The sequence below is a fragment of the Oreochromis niloticus genome, linkage group LG12 (genome assembly GCF_001858045.2).
Source record: "Oreochromis niloticus isolate F11D_XX linkage group LG12, O_niloticus_UMD_NMBU, whole genome shotgun sequence".
In the NCBI taxonomy this organism is placed as follows: domain Eukaryota; kingdom Metazoa; phylum Chordata; class Actinopteri; order Cichliformes; family Cichlidae; genus Oreochromis; species Oreochromis niloticus.
The window spans coordinates 28,828,176-28,844,207 of NC_031977.2; the positions used below are offsets into that span (position 1 = coordinate 28,828,176).

General features: G+C 38.4%; 1 protein-coding gene across 1 annotated transcript; it reads right to left on the minus strand.

Annotated features, from left to right (window-relative positions):
• Positions 1–3,437: 3,437 nt before the first annotated feature.
• On the minus strand, positions 3,438–16,032 carry krt1-c5 (keratin, type 1, gene c5). The gene is made up of 9 exons (XM_019366173.2): positions 15,885–16,032; positions 14,636–15,030; positions 14,323–14,405; positions 12,788–12,944; positions 10,092–10,256; positions 9,041–9,166; positions 7,267–7,484; positions 6,089–6,123; positions 3,438–4,551 (listed from the first exon to the last, which is right to left on the minus strand). Exons 2-9 carry the CDS (start codon positions 15,020–15,022, stop codon positions 4,436–4,438), a joined length of 1,287 nt encoding a protein of 428 aa, XP_019221718.1. The 5' UTR covers positions 15,023–15,030; positions 15,885–16,032; the 3' UTR covers positions 3,438–4,435.

A 16,032-nucleotide genomic window follows, 5' to 3' on the forward strand; every position in this document is an offset into this window, starting at 1 on the left:
AGTTTCCAAACGAGATGATTTTCGATCTTACAGAAAAGAAAAGAAAGAGAAGAAAAGAAAAGAAAGTGAAACAAACTGCAAGGTGTTTCCGTCCTCTCTATTATATTTCCTCTCATTAGAAAAAATGGGTGTGGACAGTTTTATCTTTGTGTTGTCTCTTCTGTGACCTTGTAATTCATCTGTGTATCCTGATTGGGTAAATTGAAAATTATTAAACGCTTAAAGGTCTATGTCTGGAGTTCGCTAGTTTCTCATCAAGGTGACAAAATACCAGCATGCTTTACAGGCTTCACTTTAAGACAGCATATTCTGGCTATGTGAGCTTTCTCACAGGAGTGATAACATGCAGAAAATTCACACTGACATGAAACTGCACTAAATGTGAGCTGGTGTTTGTCTCGATTTCTGGATTACTGCCTCAGGTATTCACAGAAAAAACTGAGTGTGCCTCCGTGATTTAAAACATACAATATAAACAGATGAATATAAACAACCTTAATACAAGGCACAAGTATTTATATAATTTCTAGTTAGAGTCAACTGTATTATAATTATAGAAACTAAACTAGTAAATATCATAGCTTTCTATAGTTTTAACTTACAGTAGGGTGTGTGTTATGCAGCGTGGCTCCATGTGGTGACAAGCTGCCTGAACAAGGAAGACATTAGACTGTGAGACTTCATAACGATGTGAGAGAAAACAGGAGCGTCAGAGGGCTGCTGAACAGACATTCAAGCAGCTGCAGCAGACTTCAGGACAGTAGCAGACATCCTCACAGGATGATTCATCATAAACACAACTCTTATTCTGATGTTTTATTTTCATGTAGAGGATGTTTTTCATCCAGTCACACTGTCAGTGTTTAGCTCAGTTTGGTCTCAGCTACTTTATTCATAGTATATCATAGTATATAGATATATGTTTTAACATTTATCCATTATCTTCAGCTTTTTCAGCATTTTATACAACATATTATGACTCTTTACCCCTTTTGTTAAATACCTATAACTTTATAACTATATTTACTTACATAGATATTTATTCCAATTGTTATTATATGTATTTAAACTTAAAGAAATATTGCCACATTTATGTAACTATTTAGTTTTTACTTAGTGCTTTACTATTCATTTAATTACATTTACTTTTGCATTCTATAGTCTTTTTGTGGTTTATCCATACTTTGAAATAAATAACCTGTTCATATTCATTAAGTCCTCTAATTATATTGTAATTTAGGGTTTGTTTAGTTACTTGAGTAATATTAACCTGGTTACTCTATCACTGGGTTAGGAAATAAAATGACAGACATGCTATCAATGGCAGTCAGATTAACTATTTACACAGCCTTACAATGAAAACGTTAAGTTAAATTGCTCGTGACTTGGTAAGGATTACCTGTCATGCTCAGACAGTGTGGAGAGAAGAAAACAGAGAATGTATTTAGATCAGGTGAAGTTCAGTGTTGTGCCTCTACAAGACCACAAGATTGTCAAGGCTATATGAGGGTTTAAGGCGCGATGCCTGTGTGAATAAGAATGCTCCCAACACTGAATTAAAAGATGACTCCCGCTCTCCAGAAGGTTGACAGGAGAGGAATTAGATGATGATGCCAAACACACTGCAACAATCACATCCAGTGGTTTTTATAGGAGAGCTGGTGGTTTATTTTCTTTGACTGGAATCCTAGAACCCCCTCTGTCATAGAGCAGCTGTGAATAATTATCTAAAGAACAGAAAGAATCTCTACAGTTTATCAAAAGAAGACTGGTTCATCCAAAACATGTCACTAAAAATAAAGGAAAGTATTATATGTGTAGCATGGGGAAAACTGAGGACAGTGATGTCCATATGTAGAACATAGAGCAGAGGTGTCACAGCAGGTTTTAATTAAAAGTTATTTTCAGTCTGGGGAGCTTTAAGGGGGCTGCTTCAATGTTCTGGACTGAATCCCATTCAACACATCACCTCTATCCACACAAAACCCACACCACACACTGAGTGTTTTCCCATCCGGCTGTCAGTAAGAAGCCACAACAGTCAATGTGGGTTAAATAACTCACTATTTTTCAAGACAAGAAGACAGACACTGGCCAATTCACTCCCCAGAGTTCTTGGTCATAACAGAGCCATTTAAGCAGTTTGAGCTTCTGTAGTTTATGTCCAAGCAAAGCTCAGCTAGACTGCAAAAAAACAGAAAGAAAACAGAAATGATTACACCAAACAAACCAGGTACAGAAGGGAGCAGCCTCCAGGCAAAAAATGTGTTGACATGTGAGTGCAGGCAAGTGGAAATTACAAGTGAGATCAAAAGCTTCCCCATCAAAAAAAATGATGTAAATGTATACAGTAATACTGGATGTGCTGAATACTATTGGTTAATTTTAGATGGGAAACAATATATTTTTCATATTTTAAAAGTGGGCTTTCCCCCATGATTTGATCCACAATCTACTCCTCCTCCTCCCCCTCCTTTACTTTGCAAACGGTGAGATGTTATTATTTCATCCTAACACTCAGTAAGTTAATCACATTTACTGTTCTAACCAGGCTGTGTCTTAGCTTTGATATGTCCATATTAAATGTTGTGCTTTGGTTTAGGTGCCATGTTAATCTTAATGCATGTTTATGGCAGCAGGAGGTGTGTGCAAATACAACTCACTGAACTGATTTTATTTGGTTTTAACAGTTTCCTCAATGTCCCCCACGCCGGCCTTTTTTAACAACCCTGGAAACACCCCTGCTGCACACCTGCCAGCAATCCTGACTATTCATTACTTTGTGTCCCAACTGCCTGGTCCTTAGTGTTCTCATATTATGTAGAGTCATCACAAGAGCACACATTTTTGAAATGTATTCAGTATTTAAATGAAACCTCCCTCAACACACAAACACCTCTAAGAAAGATAAAATCCTTCAGCGACCAGACAACAAAAACTCAAAGTGGCTGAAATCCCCAAATGACATCCTGACTGCACACGGAGCACTTTGTTTTCACAAGGAAACAAAAAGAGGAACATTTCCCAGTAAAAAAACACAAAAACAAAGACGAATCCTCTGGGTAGACACCCAAGTATCTTTTGTTCAAGTCTCACATACAGCAAAAAAGCCCAAAACAAACTCTGATACAATTCTTACCTGTTCCACCTGTTGCACTTTGACTGTAGGCTCTTTGTTTCTGCATTGACATCTGACTTTTTCATACACCACCGCAGCAGACCACATTAAACACTGCAGGAGCTTGCTCTGCCATCTTTTTGTAAATTTTCACTTTAATGTGAACACAAACTCACAGAGACACATGCACAAAGGTTGATACCCGACACTGCTGGATTCAGGTTTGGTAGTTTCTGCTCTGTTGGTGCAGAATCACATTTCGTTTTGTTCTCTGAGTATTAGTCAAAGTTTCTGTTTCAAACAAACCCGGAACACAAAACACATTTTAATCACTGAGTTTTATTGGCACTGTAAAGCCGCTTTGGTTAATATGTTTATTCGGATATTAAAAGTACATAACAATACTTTCAGTAGTTTTTCACAGTGGAACTATCACACGATAACAGAGTTGGTACAGTCACTTTATGAATGACATTATTGGCACAGTTAAGACAAATATTTAATCACATTTAGCCTCCAGTAATGATCAAAAGAAAGGGTTTAAAGTTTGGGAAATACTTTCATTTTCACTTTTCACATACATTAAACCTTTAAAATATTGGAAACCACAAAAATACATGATTATTTTTTTCCTGGACGTTTCATTTTAATGCAGTTTGAGCAAAGTCATCTATGACAGCATAAAGGGAATAACATGTTGTGGCAGATAATTTCAAAAGAAACTTTTCTAACAGCTCAACAAATATCAACACAAACTGTTTGCGGGCAGTGTGTGTGCTAACTTCATGGATTTGAATTAAAAACTGAAAAGCACAACAAAGACCATCACAGTGCATCATTTTCTAAACTGACTGTAACCCTCAAGTGTGGAAGCGATTACAAATCTTTAGTCAGACTTATTTTAATATTGAAGAAGAAGAATCTGGTCAGCCCTGTTCCAATACACTGACAATCACAGTGATCTTGTGAGGTCTTATTCATCACTGCTTATCACCACAACCCTAACCCTATGGTAGAACAATATGCCATTTTTGCTTCTTTTTTTTTTTTTCAATTCTTTGCAATTGTGGGGAAAAAACGTTATTTTAAGTAAGTGTATAAACAATTTATGTAAGGCTATTATATAGGAAAGAATACCTTTTTATATTTCTCAAAAAAACAGGTGTTGGTTCAGAGCTGGAGCCATTATTTGACCCTCACAGGGCTAATATTAGCTGTGATTAAATAAAGTCAATAAAGAAAACAATAATTTGATCCACAGTCAGCTAACGCTTTGGATTTATGAAACATTGCTTCTGTACACTGATGCACCTTGGCTCATTTTTTGGGTTCCTCGATCTCCTCCACCTCGCTGGACTCATCGACTATTTTGCCATTGATCACTGTTTGAGTGACGACTTTCACAATCTTCCTAGTCCTCACATCAGGGTCTTCTGTAACACAGGAGCGTAGATAACAAGGGTTAATCACACTAATGTTGGTAATCTAAAGCCACAGAAAGTGTCATTAACAGTGAAACAACAGTGCAATGCTTGCATAAGAAGTCTATATTGAGGCTACGAAGCGACACTGAGCCCGAGAAAAGGGATTCCTACTTTCCCCGAGTGAGTCATGTGCTATTTTGATTTTTTTATGATCCCATGTGAATATCAAGTGAACACATGTTCACAAAAGAGTTTGAATAGCAAAGGAAAGGATCAGATTTTCCTCCATTGTTGGCTTACTGGAAGAATTTAAGATGACTAAAAATACCCAGCTTTACAAGAGCAGACTATAAAAGACATAAAGGACAACAGCACTCAAGTCCTTTTTATACAGACGGACCCTTTTGCAGTAGTGATGAATTCTGGCCTCTGGTATGACACTGGATACCATTCAACAATGGTGTGGTATGGTATGGTATGGTTTTCAAACCTTTTTTTGCCCAGAGCGCACCAAAGTTTCGAGGCACACCTGCATTAAAGTGTGTAAAAATAGATTCTGTGGCCTCGATCATGCCTGCTTGAGGATAAGCACACGCACGAGAGCTGCAGAAACTGCTGGTGAGTATGCCTTCCTTTTTACCTTGGTTGCGTTTGAGTGATGTACATTTCATCACCAATGAGGTGAAAACCAGGCTTCGAACTCCATTATTTGTCTAAGCAAAGCTTTATCAAAATTTACCAAATAAGAGTGTGTTGCTCAGAGAGACTCCAAGCAGACTGAATTTTTTTTTTAAATGTAATAATAGTGACAAGACGTCCCATCTCTGCAAGCGATAATATCCAGTTAAGTTGGCCTTAAAACGCATTGCGATTGGTGGATTGTAGTGCGACAGTGTGCCGCAGTGTGTCACAAAACATTTTCAGAAACACGGACATCTGCATCGAGCCTTGAATTTATGTCACTCTGTCCCAAGTCACATAAATTCTCAGAAGCTTGAGGCACAGACAGCAGCAGACACCATGAATAAATATCTATTCTATTCTCTTGTAAAGTTCTCTGAAGTTCTCCTGTAGAGCACATTTGTTGATGCGCTGTATTAAATGGCTGACAAGTGGACTTCCGCAACGAGTGTCAGGATGACTGTCTCTTGACAAGTGACATCACTCTGACCCAAGCAGACCTTAGCACACTTTTGAATGCAAAAACTCTAATTATAAAAACCATAACTGTAAGATTAAGGTACTTCTAGTAACCTATCTGTGGCATCTGCCTGTAGTATGACACCCACAATTTCTTATACTGTATTTATAACTGTTTCTTTTGCTCTACTAGCAAATAACTTTTGTTATGAAAGAATTTAACACAAACCATCGACAGCCTTTATAGTTCTGGTTCAAATTCAGCAGTTTTAAAGCAACTCAACTCTGGCTCAGAAAACCTGTTGGATTTCAAGTGCTTCTCCCAGACTAGCATTATCCAACCTGAACTTGCAGATGACACGCTCAGAATGGAACAGATTTGTTAAATTTAATAATCTGAACTTACTTTTAAGAGGCGGAGGGAGTGGAGTTTCTTTCACCCTGTAGGACAAAATTATAATCAGTGAAGACAAAGCAGAAAGCAGGTTCAAGCAAATACAGTTCTGCATTGTGGGAAAAAACACTTTGTTCTCATGTTTTCTTTTTGTCTAATTATTTATTGTATTTTATATCTATTCTTTTTTTCACTGCAGTTATGGGCATCATTTATTACACCTTAATATTAATACCTAATATTCTAATATTCATACCAGTCAAGGTCATTACGCTTGTTTATTAAAACTAAAGTAAAAACTAAAAGTAGATGTGAAAAACATTTTAGTTAATGATTAAAAAATGCTTTAACAAACTGAAACAATTGTGCTTAGTGTAGTAAAAATGTTATTACATCTTGCTTGACGAGGCATTGATGCACATTTTTATTGAGAGTCTGACCATCAGTCAGTTGCTTTAAAAACGTTATGTGTTTTTATTAGATTACCTGCACTGATTTTTCTAAATCTGGCCCCAGAGACATGTCCTCCATTCAGTAATTAAAAAGACTAAAACTAAAACTGAAACTAATAAAAACTATAGTAAAACTAAACATTTCCAAATTCTGAAAACTAACTGAAAAGAAACTAATATAAAAACAAAAAGTCAAATATGAAATAAATATACTAATTAGAAAACACAAAGCTATAATAACTCTGATATGAACAATCATAGTGAACTGAATATGAAGCTACAGTTGCTTATGGTTAGCTTAATTTTAGCTCTGTCCAAAGTTTAGTCTATACAAACGTATGTGCAAAAGTAAATAACCAAATAAAATATAAGGTGTTAATAAGCTTGAGATTCTTGGTAGGCTGATTTTTCTGTCTAAATGCTACCCCCTTTTTTTTAAATCTGTGCTAATCTAAAACAAACTGTGGTCTAAATTTACTGGACAGACACGATAATCTTATTTCTGCTAAAAAATGCACATATGTCCCAAAATGGAGAACAAGTCCTTTAATTCGAAGAATAATAAATGCACAAATGCCTCCTTCTTGTAGAAAGTATGTATAACTACAAGAGTCAATTGTTTTTTTTGATAATATTCAAGTAAAATAATATGCATTTGAAAAGAAACTGGTCCTGTGACTGTTGTTATTTTGGGACTGTGCATCCCTTAGGTTTGGATTTGTTTTTCTACTTGCTTACACGTCCTCTCCTTCCAGCAGCCTCCTGTAGGTGGCGATCTCCATCTCCAGGTTCTGCTTGATGCGCAGTAATTGCTCGTAGTCAGTCTTGTTGCGCTGCATGTCCAAACGCATCTGAGACAGCTCATCCTCCAGCTGTGTCAGAATGGCCTGAAGACGGTCCATCTCCACAGAGTACTTGTGTCCCGATTCTCCGAGATTTCCCTCTAAAACGCTAACCTGTAAACACAGCATACTGATGCTGAATGGCCACAACAGATAACATCTTCTCCTCCGTGTTACATAATTACTAAAGCTGGCTTGAATATTCAGACAGGTCACCACCAAACAATAGTAGAAAATTCGCTATATGCCATCAAGAACTGCGTTTAAGGAACAACTTTTTGTTTTATCCTGAGAAGCACAGATAACAGTGTGAGTGGCAGAAGCATGCTTGGTTAAAAACACATAATGTCTTTGGAAACAATAATCAGATTTTGGAGTTAGTTGTCCAAAATGTCGTCCTTTGCTTACTTAAGATGGTACTGCCCACTTTGACATTTAAAAAAAAATATTATTTGCTGTTTTCCAGATAGTAAAATGAAATAATTAATGCTCTAATGTCTGTGTGCTAAAGATGAAGCGTCACTAATGAGGATGTTGGCTTAGGGTGAAAGTAGAGTAGATTTGCCTTTTGGGGAATTAATTACAGAGCAATCACAAATAACAAAATAACAAAACAGCTGTTTTAATATTTAAAACTGCATGAACATTTTTATTTTGCTCTTAATGGCATATACAAGCTGCATTGGTCATCGATTGTGTAAACAGTGATTCCCGACAGTCAAACAAAGCCAGAAAATTTTAAAATGACACGTTATTCTTGATTTTCTGACTTTCTTTTAATCTTTAACTGTTAAATCTCATCAGTAGTGCAAATAGCTAAAATGAGGCACTGACTATAAGAAGCCGAAATGAAGCCGTTACTGTGAAGGAAGCTCAGCACCAGGAAGTAAATCTTTAGGAGACTAAAATGAATCAATTAAAACATAAAGGAGGATCAAAGCTGTGTTAAAGGTTTGACTTTGTTAAAGCTTTTCACATTTCAGAAAGTGGTACAGCAGTCTTAATTTTGGAAATGGCTGAAAAAAATATTAAGTTGTTAATTTATAAGTCTGCTCTAAAGGGGTGTATGGTCTTCATGTAACAGTAGAAACTTTTAGGATGAAGGTAAATACAGTGAGGATAAAATGTTAAAACATCCGTATTAATTCACTGTTCACACGGACCATAAAGAGTGTCACCACTGTCAGACAATCAGTCAAAAGATTGCTGCTTTGTAATTTTACCTATTAAGAAGTTTTCCTGTCAGCACTATAATACGGCTGCATTCATGACTGTGTGATCAGGCTGAGCAAATATCTGAGAGCTATATTTGCCTCCAGTGAACATGTCTGTATGCTGTACATTAGTTCTGAGTTCACAGGAAGTGGAGACAAAACACCAGGTTTTTGTGTCTTGTCACACTGATTGATTATGGAAGCATTATTAACCTGCTGTGTACATTGTATCTATACAGCAGCAGCTCTTCGCTGACAAAAAGAAGGCAGCTGTTACCTATAGCTAGTCTCGACAAGTGTGCGGGGGAGGATGTGAGGATGTGGTGAGGACCAATCATTCATGTGCCCTCATACAGGGTTTCTAATGTCTCCATCTCACGGAAACCTCACTGCTGAAGAAGACAAGTAGGAAGAAAAGCCAGTGATTCACATGTATATGAACAAACTGTACTGTACCTGTTTACGAACGCTCTCAAGCTCAACTTCTAGAGCCTGAAGGAAACGCCGCCTCTCACCGAGCTCACTTTGGGCACAACGCAAAGCCTCGTTGCTTTCTTTGACCTCTGACTGTACTGCCTCTAACTGTAAACACATAACAACATAATATTCAAAACAATTCACTACAGCACTCATCTCAGGGTGCTTCATACTGTAAAGTAAAGACCCGACAACATTAGGTTGAGAACCCCCCAAAATCAGGCAATCCCTTATGACTTGGAGACACTGAGGAGGAAGAACGTGCTTTAACAGGAAGAAACCAGAACCAAGATCAGGGCGGAGCAGTTATCTGCTAAAACTGGTTTGGTGATGACAGAGAAGGGAAGGGAAAAGAAAATTAATGTAGTAGCACAAAAATGCTTAATGAGTAACAAGCGGTGAAGTACTTGATTACTTTCTAGCAGCCTAAGCTGGATAACTAAGCAATGTTTCAGGTTAACATGATGCAGCGCTAACTATAAGCCAAAAATGAAAGTTTGAAGCCTAATCTTAGTATATAATTGAACCTAGTTAGGGAGGTGGTTCTGGTAGCTGAAAGCTTTGCTTCCAGTTCTATTTTTAGAAACTCTGGGAACCAGACGAAGGCCTGCAGTCTGAGAGTGAAGCACTCTGATAGGATAATATAACAACTTAAGGTCTTTAAGATGTTATGTGGACTGACTCTTCAAGACTTTCTATGCAAGAAGGAGGATTTTAAATTAAATGATGAGCTTAACAGGAAGCCAGTGAACAAACAAGGGACGAATATGATACCTCGCTCTCTCTCTTTCTCTTTTCATTTGGACCAACTGACAGTTATTCAGGGAGTTTTTAGGACATGTTGATAAAAAGGAATGACAATAGTCCCGACTAGCTGTAACCAATGCATGGTTTAGTTTTTTAGGTTCACTCTGCAACTGGATGTTTCTAACTTTGACAATATTGCAGAGATGAAAGAAAGCAGTCGTACATATTTATTTACTGTGGGGAAAAGACAGAAGAACAAGAGCTGGTTTGTGCAGTTACACACCTTCTTCAGGTACCAAGACTCAGCCTCCTCCTTGTTCTTGCGAACAATACCCTCATATTGGACTCTGAGTTCAGCCAAGATGGCCCCAAGATCAGGACTTTGAGCCGCCTCCACCTCCACGTTCACCTGCTCATTGTCCAGACGGGCCTTCAGGGAGTTCATTTCCTGCAGACATTTAAAGAAGGAATGGGGGAAAAAAAACAGCATCTCACTGTAGATGCACTATAATGTAAATCATGGTTATAACAGAAATATTTTGATGTAAAAACACAATTGAAGAGCCACAGTGGGTCTTCACATTTGACTCGACTTATATACAGTACTTTCCTTACGCACACAAAGCACACTGACACGACAACATGTGCTGTACTTTGTTTTGAGATTTGTGCGTTTAACTTAAACTTTTCTTCTCCACCTTTTGATCCACCAACTTCAACTTCAAGTGGTTTTAGTACACTTAGTACTCTCTGATGATACAGACACTGAGCAAACAAAACGAATATGTGTGTAAAAGAGCTGCTATATTAAAAGAAAACCATTAACATTGTTGACATTTGTTTGTTTGCATTTAGTCATTTAAATGTCTCTGGTGGATTAAGCTGGTAAACTGAGATGTTCAGGGACCAGAGCTGAAATTAAGAAAAGGTCTGATGTTCAGATGGAAAAAGCCTGTTGAGCCTGCTCGTTTTGTTTGTTTGTTTTTTATAAAGGAGGAGCTTTGAGGCTTCCTTTTATTTGGCGTGAGACTGTTTTAGCAGCGTGAGACTGAAGGTGAAAGTCATGCCATCACCGTGAGAGTTGGTAAATCTGCTTTAACATCATCCACGTTGCCTAATTGGCTGTTTGTTTTCAATGAGCTAACCTATTGCTACAGCAGATGTAGGTTGGAGTCAATCAAAACTCTAATGTACTTTGTTAAATTAGCTTTACAGCTGTGCAACTTTAGTGTAAACCTGGTGCTGCAGATGCTATTCAGCAGTGAACTCATAAAACCTCTTACAGTAGTGCACAGCATTGCCAAAACCACACCCCATCTCCATCATTAAGTAGCTTTAGTTTATGTCTGTGAAGGTTCTCAGTCATCCAGGCCATCAAAGTCTAAGGAGCTTGGAAAGAAAAGCGTCTGGACTTTAAGTTTCTTGAATTCAAGTGAATTCAAGAAACTAGCATTCTGTTTCTTCCTGCTTCATTGCAGTGGTCTGTTGTGTATTTAGTTCTATTGAAGTTTCTAAACTAGACTAGCTTTAGTTTAGTATTTGTATTCTCAGGTCTTAGTTTTGCTAAGTTTGCTCATATTCACGCCTCCCCTGTGTTCCCTGTGACTTCATGTGAAGTCAGTCTTGTTTCAGTGTTTGTTTATCTTTCTGTCTTTGTGTCATGTCTGAGTTTCTGTTTCCGTGTTCTGTTTCTTCCTGTTTCATTTCGGTGGTCTGTCGTGTATTTAGTTCTATTTGCCTGTCACCTGTAATTAGTTACAGCTGTTCTCACACCTGTTGGGTTAGGGTTTTATGTACATATGTGTGTGTGTGTGTTGTCTCATTCATCCCTTACCCTTTATCACAGTCTCTCTCATGGCTGTGTCCTTCCTCGTGCATTTCCCCAGAAGAGTTGTACTTTCAGCACCTGACCTGCTGCTCTTTGTTTAGTTAAGAGCTGTGCAATAAAGTTGTTCTTGAATTTTAATTCTTGTCTTCCTACCTTTGCCTACCTTGACACCTGTAATAACATCAGCTACATGTGCAGGACTAATGCCACAAAATCAGGTCAGCTTTCGTATCACAGAAACACAGAAACTTCACAGCTCTCCGCTAACTATTTTATGCCACCATTTTTCACTTCCTTTTACATCTTTTCAGTAGTTGTAAAGTTTTTATTCACAACATATGAAGCCTCAAGAAAAAGTCAATGCCAACTGATAATCTTCAGAGGACTAGCCAAATATAATAAGATTTTTTAAAGAAGGAATGCCACAGTGAATTAAAAGTTATTACTGTATTGTTCATAAAGCTCACAATATAATTAAAGTTTAAATGAGTGATGAGTTTAAATGATCACTGTAGCTGCCTAAAAGAGTGTCACCACAGGTTGTGTGTCAGAAGGCTACATCTACTTCACCCTTGCTACAAACTAATTTCTGAGACATTTATTTGGTAGCTGCATCAACACCCATTGGGTTTTGCAGTTCTTACTTGCTGCAACAATTAGAAAATATTTGTGTTTTTAGATTCTCGTTTTGAGAAAAATTAGATGTGTTAAAAAATAACGAAATTAAAAAAGCTGCACTGTACAGTTATCATAACACTATAATTACAGTCAGTCAAATTTTACACATTTTTAAAACAAAATAAAAAAATTCCCTCCGTGCAAAATTCAGTCTATATCCTGGACACCACACCTGACTGCCTAAACACACACAGACTGCTGCAATGACTGGGCTCAAACACTCCTGCTTTGTGTACATTGGAGTTACCTCGTTATCTTGAAGCAGTCTGGTTACAAAGATGAAGGGTGTGTCCCTGTACTTATATTATCGTATTTCAGACACCGAACACTGTTTAAACCTTGTGGGAGAAAACACAAACTGACCTGGCAGAGAACTAGTTTATATGAACTTGTGTCTTGTGAAGAAGATTATAATAATGGATATGTAAACACTGTTTAATCTCATGTAACCTTCGTTTTGGCAGCAGTCTCACCTCCTGGTGGTTCTTCTTGAGGAAGTAGAGCTCCTCCTTCAGGCTGTCCAGGTCTCCTCGGAGAGTGGCGATGATCTGGTCGTGATCTGACTTTGCTCTCCTCAGAGCCTGACAGTCCCTCTCTACTGACTGGCACAAGGTGGCCTCTGCCTCCCATCTGCAGTTTAAAAAATCAGCATTAAAGATAAGTTTAAATCAAATAAATCAACTGTCACACTTGTGCTGTAGCTCTGCACTTGAGAACAGAAATATCTGATGTAGTCAGGTTGGATATGAGGAATCAACAAAATAACAGCTGTCCCATGTGTTGTGTTGAAGAGATTTCATATAGCAATTTGTACCACAATTTTGTGGCAAGTCAGCCAGGCAAATCAATAAGAATGCACACATACATTATCCACAACGTTCTGGGAAAAGCTAAAATTTCTTGAGGAAATGGGGGTAAATGCAGAAAGTAATCACAGAAACTACTTTTAACCTGCCAGCTCTTCCTGTACACTTTATCCAGGTAGCAACGTTACCCATGGCGCATAAAGCATTTCTAGTTGTGTGAATGTGTCTGAAGCGGCTACTTCCTGCTGTCTGCACATGTGAGACATCTGTGGAAAATATCCCAACATGATTCCCTGTAAATTCTCACAAGTTCATCTTAAGAGAATAGAAGTTCATCAGTAAACATGTGCAATATTAGACCAGGTTTCTACCTTTTGTGTACATTATTGACAAATACTCATTGTCATGAGATCTGAAAATACTGCAGGTTATTTAATACAATCTTTCTGTACCTATAGCTCAAAAATATTCCTGCTTGTGCATAAAGAAAATGACTTTTGAACAAGTAGCCGAACACTTCCATGCTATTTTCATTTTTCCTTAAGTACCTCAGGAGGCAACTACCTCTCAAAGAAAATCAGTTTCCATAAAATCCTACAGTAAAATATCCAACTTTACAACATTAGATAGCAGATTTAGAGCCTGGTAACTCGTTCATGTGGATACTGGTGTTGGGGGTGTTGACACTTTGATTAACAGGCACCTGATAAAGGCAGCTGGAGCTAATTAGTAATTCTTCTGCTAATTTGACACTTAGGCCACTCAGGAATGGATGCACAAATGTGAAAAATAGCATGCAAACTCCTGCAAAGCTCTGTGTTATTAAGGTCCACACTCACTTTGCTGTAAATACCATGAATCACTGTGAGCTGACATAATACTCCCTCACGATAGACCACAAAACATACCATCAACACACTGTGAAAAACACCAGCAGCAGGTATTTCCTGACTCTGTCACCTTTAGCTTCACCTTGCCAACTGTAGAATCTCCGTAAGGGGACGATCCTCTTTCTGTCCTGCACCATCTATCATATTCTCCTCTAACTGACGTGCCATTGTTCGGTACTGGAGCACCCACCGTGGGAATAAGGCATTTATTTCGGCGCCTGACAGAAAGGTCATTTATTCATACTGTTTTGCAGTCTGGCGCTCCCATGTGAACATTCACAGCCAGGGAAAAGGCTGCAGTGTGACACTCACTTGACCCTGAAGTCATCAGCCGCCAGCTTGGCATTATCAATCTCCAGCATTATTCGGGCATTCTCCAGTGTCTTCCTTCTCACCTAAGTGGAAGAACACAATGCACAGCAAGTTAAAATCATGTGTAGTTTTAATGTGTCTAGCTCTAACATATGTTAAATATTAATGTGTTAAGCTGAGTTCTTCCACCAAAACTGTACTTCAAATTAGAGAATTCATGACAAGACATCACGCACAAATATGAAAAAATAAATAAATCTCAAGACAGGAAGTCTTAAAATTAATTGTATAGTCTAAAGCACTAGACACTGACCTCCTGTCCAATGGCATGGGCCTGTGCCATCATCCCCTCAATGTCGTGCCCTTTTGGAGCTCTCTCCAACATAAGCTGCTTGATCTTCACCTCCAGCTCAGCATTGGATTTTTCCAGCGACCGCACCTTGTCCAGGTAGTTGGCCAGCCTGTCGTTCAGGCCCTGCATGGTCTCCTTCTCGCTGATGCTGACACTGAGGCCATTGATGGAAAGGCTGGAGCCCAGCACGTTGAGGCCATTGCCCAGAGAGAGGGAGCGTGACAGACTGCCGATGGAGGAAAGATTGGAGACAGCGGGTTTGGAGCGGATGCTGCGTCCACTGCCCCTCACAGAGATGCTGGAGAAGGATGGCTGCCGCACCGAGCGCACAGAGAGAGCAGAGGCCATGGTGTCCACTACACAGATAGTTAGATACATTTGGGTCAATAAGATCAATAAGGAAGACAAAAACACACCTAGAGGTCTTTTTATGCCTATCATACACCAGAATACTCTGAAAGGGCTAAAAGTCAAGGCACCCTGTCATATCTTAAGCTAGTATGTCATTAGGCTATAACATTGTTCAAAGAATGGAGTCACTATTTACAAGACTATAACTAGTTTCCTTTTGAGATGATTTCCCATCAAGAAAATAAAATAAAATAAAACTATTAGTAGATTGATACATGAATAGGCTGTCATGGCCACTTTTGTCTTATTTTGTTCTCAAAATCACCCAAAAGGAAAAAATAGAAAGTACTTCAGAATAGACAACACTGGTTAGGAAAACAGAGAGCGCACACCTATTGGTTCTTAAAGTCACATGATTAATCCAGCAAGCTCAGCCATGTGATTTGTCTTGTTGGATTTGATAGATCTGAAACAAGTTTTATGACTTTCTACTAAACGATTACCAAAGATGTAACAATAAATGATTTTCTTGAGATCCTGAAAAACTTAAAAAGTCATTTGAATCACTCTGTCTCCCTGTCTCCCTTTTTCAGGTTTCTGTTGAACATTCAAGCAGGAAATATTACCAATCATATTTCTAATCTACTAAAGAAACATTGTGTTTGAAATACAAGTGCAGGATACAAAGCATCATCAGTCTTTCCTCGTCACAGAGTCATTTAAAAAGAACAACAATGAGGATCAAGTAAATTTCAAGTCCCTGAGAGCTTTACATCATCCAGAAAATGTGTTCCCTGTTCAGCTACTCTGAGCTGTAATTTGATGAAGAAAAACAGAGAAGGACAAAAACAGTATTTACCTGGAGCTCAGTTGTTCAGTTGGTCTCTTCTGGTCGCTGATGGTGAGAGTGACTGTTGTTGCTGGAGCAGCTTTCACAGGTGAGTCCGGCTGTAGAGGATCAGCTGTCCTGGCTGGGGAGGAGCCAGTCATGTAACCAATCCCACAGC

Coding starts and splice junctions, on each gene's coding strand:
- krt1-c5 (XM_019366173.2), bottom strand. CDS start 15,022: ATGGCCTCTGCTCTCTCTGTGCGCTCGGTGCGGCAGCCATCCTTCTCC. Junction 12,945..14,322: donor GCTGATGACTTCAGGGTCAA/GTGAGTGTCACA, acceptor TTTAAACTGCAG/ATGGGAGGCAGAGGCCACCT. Junction 7,485..9,040: donor TTGAGAGCGTTCGTAAACAG/GTACAGTACAGT, acceptor CTGTGTTTACAG/GTTAGCGTTTTAGAGGGAAA.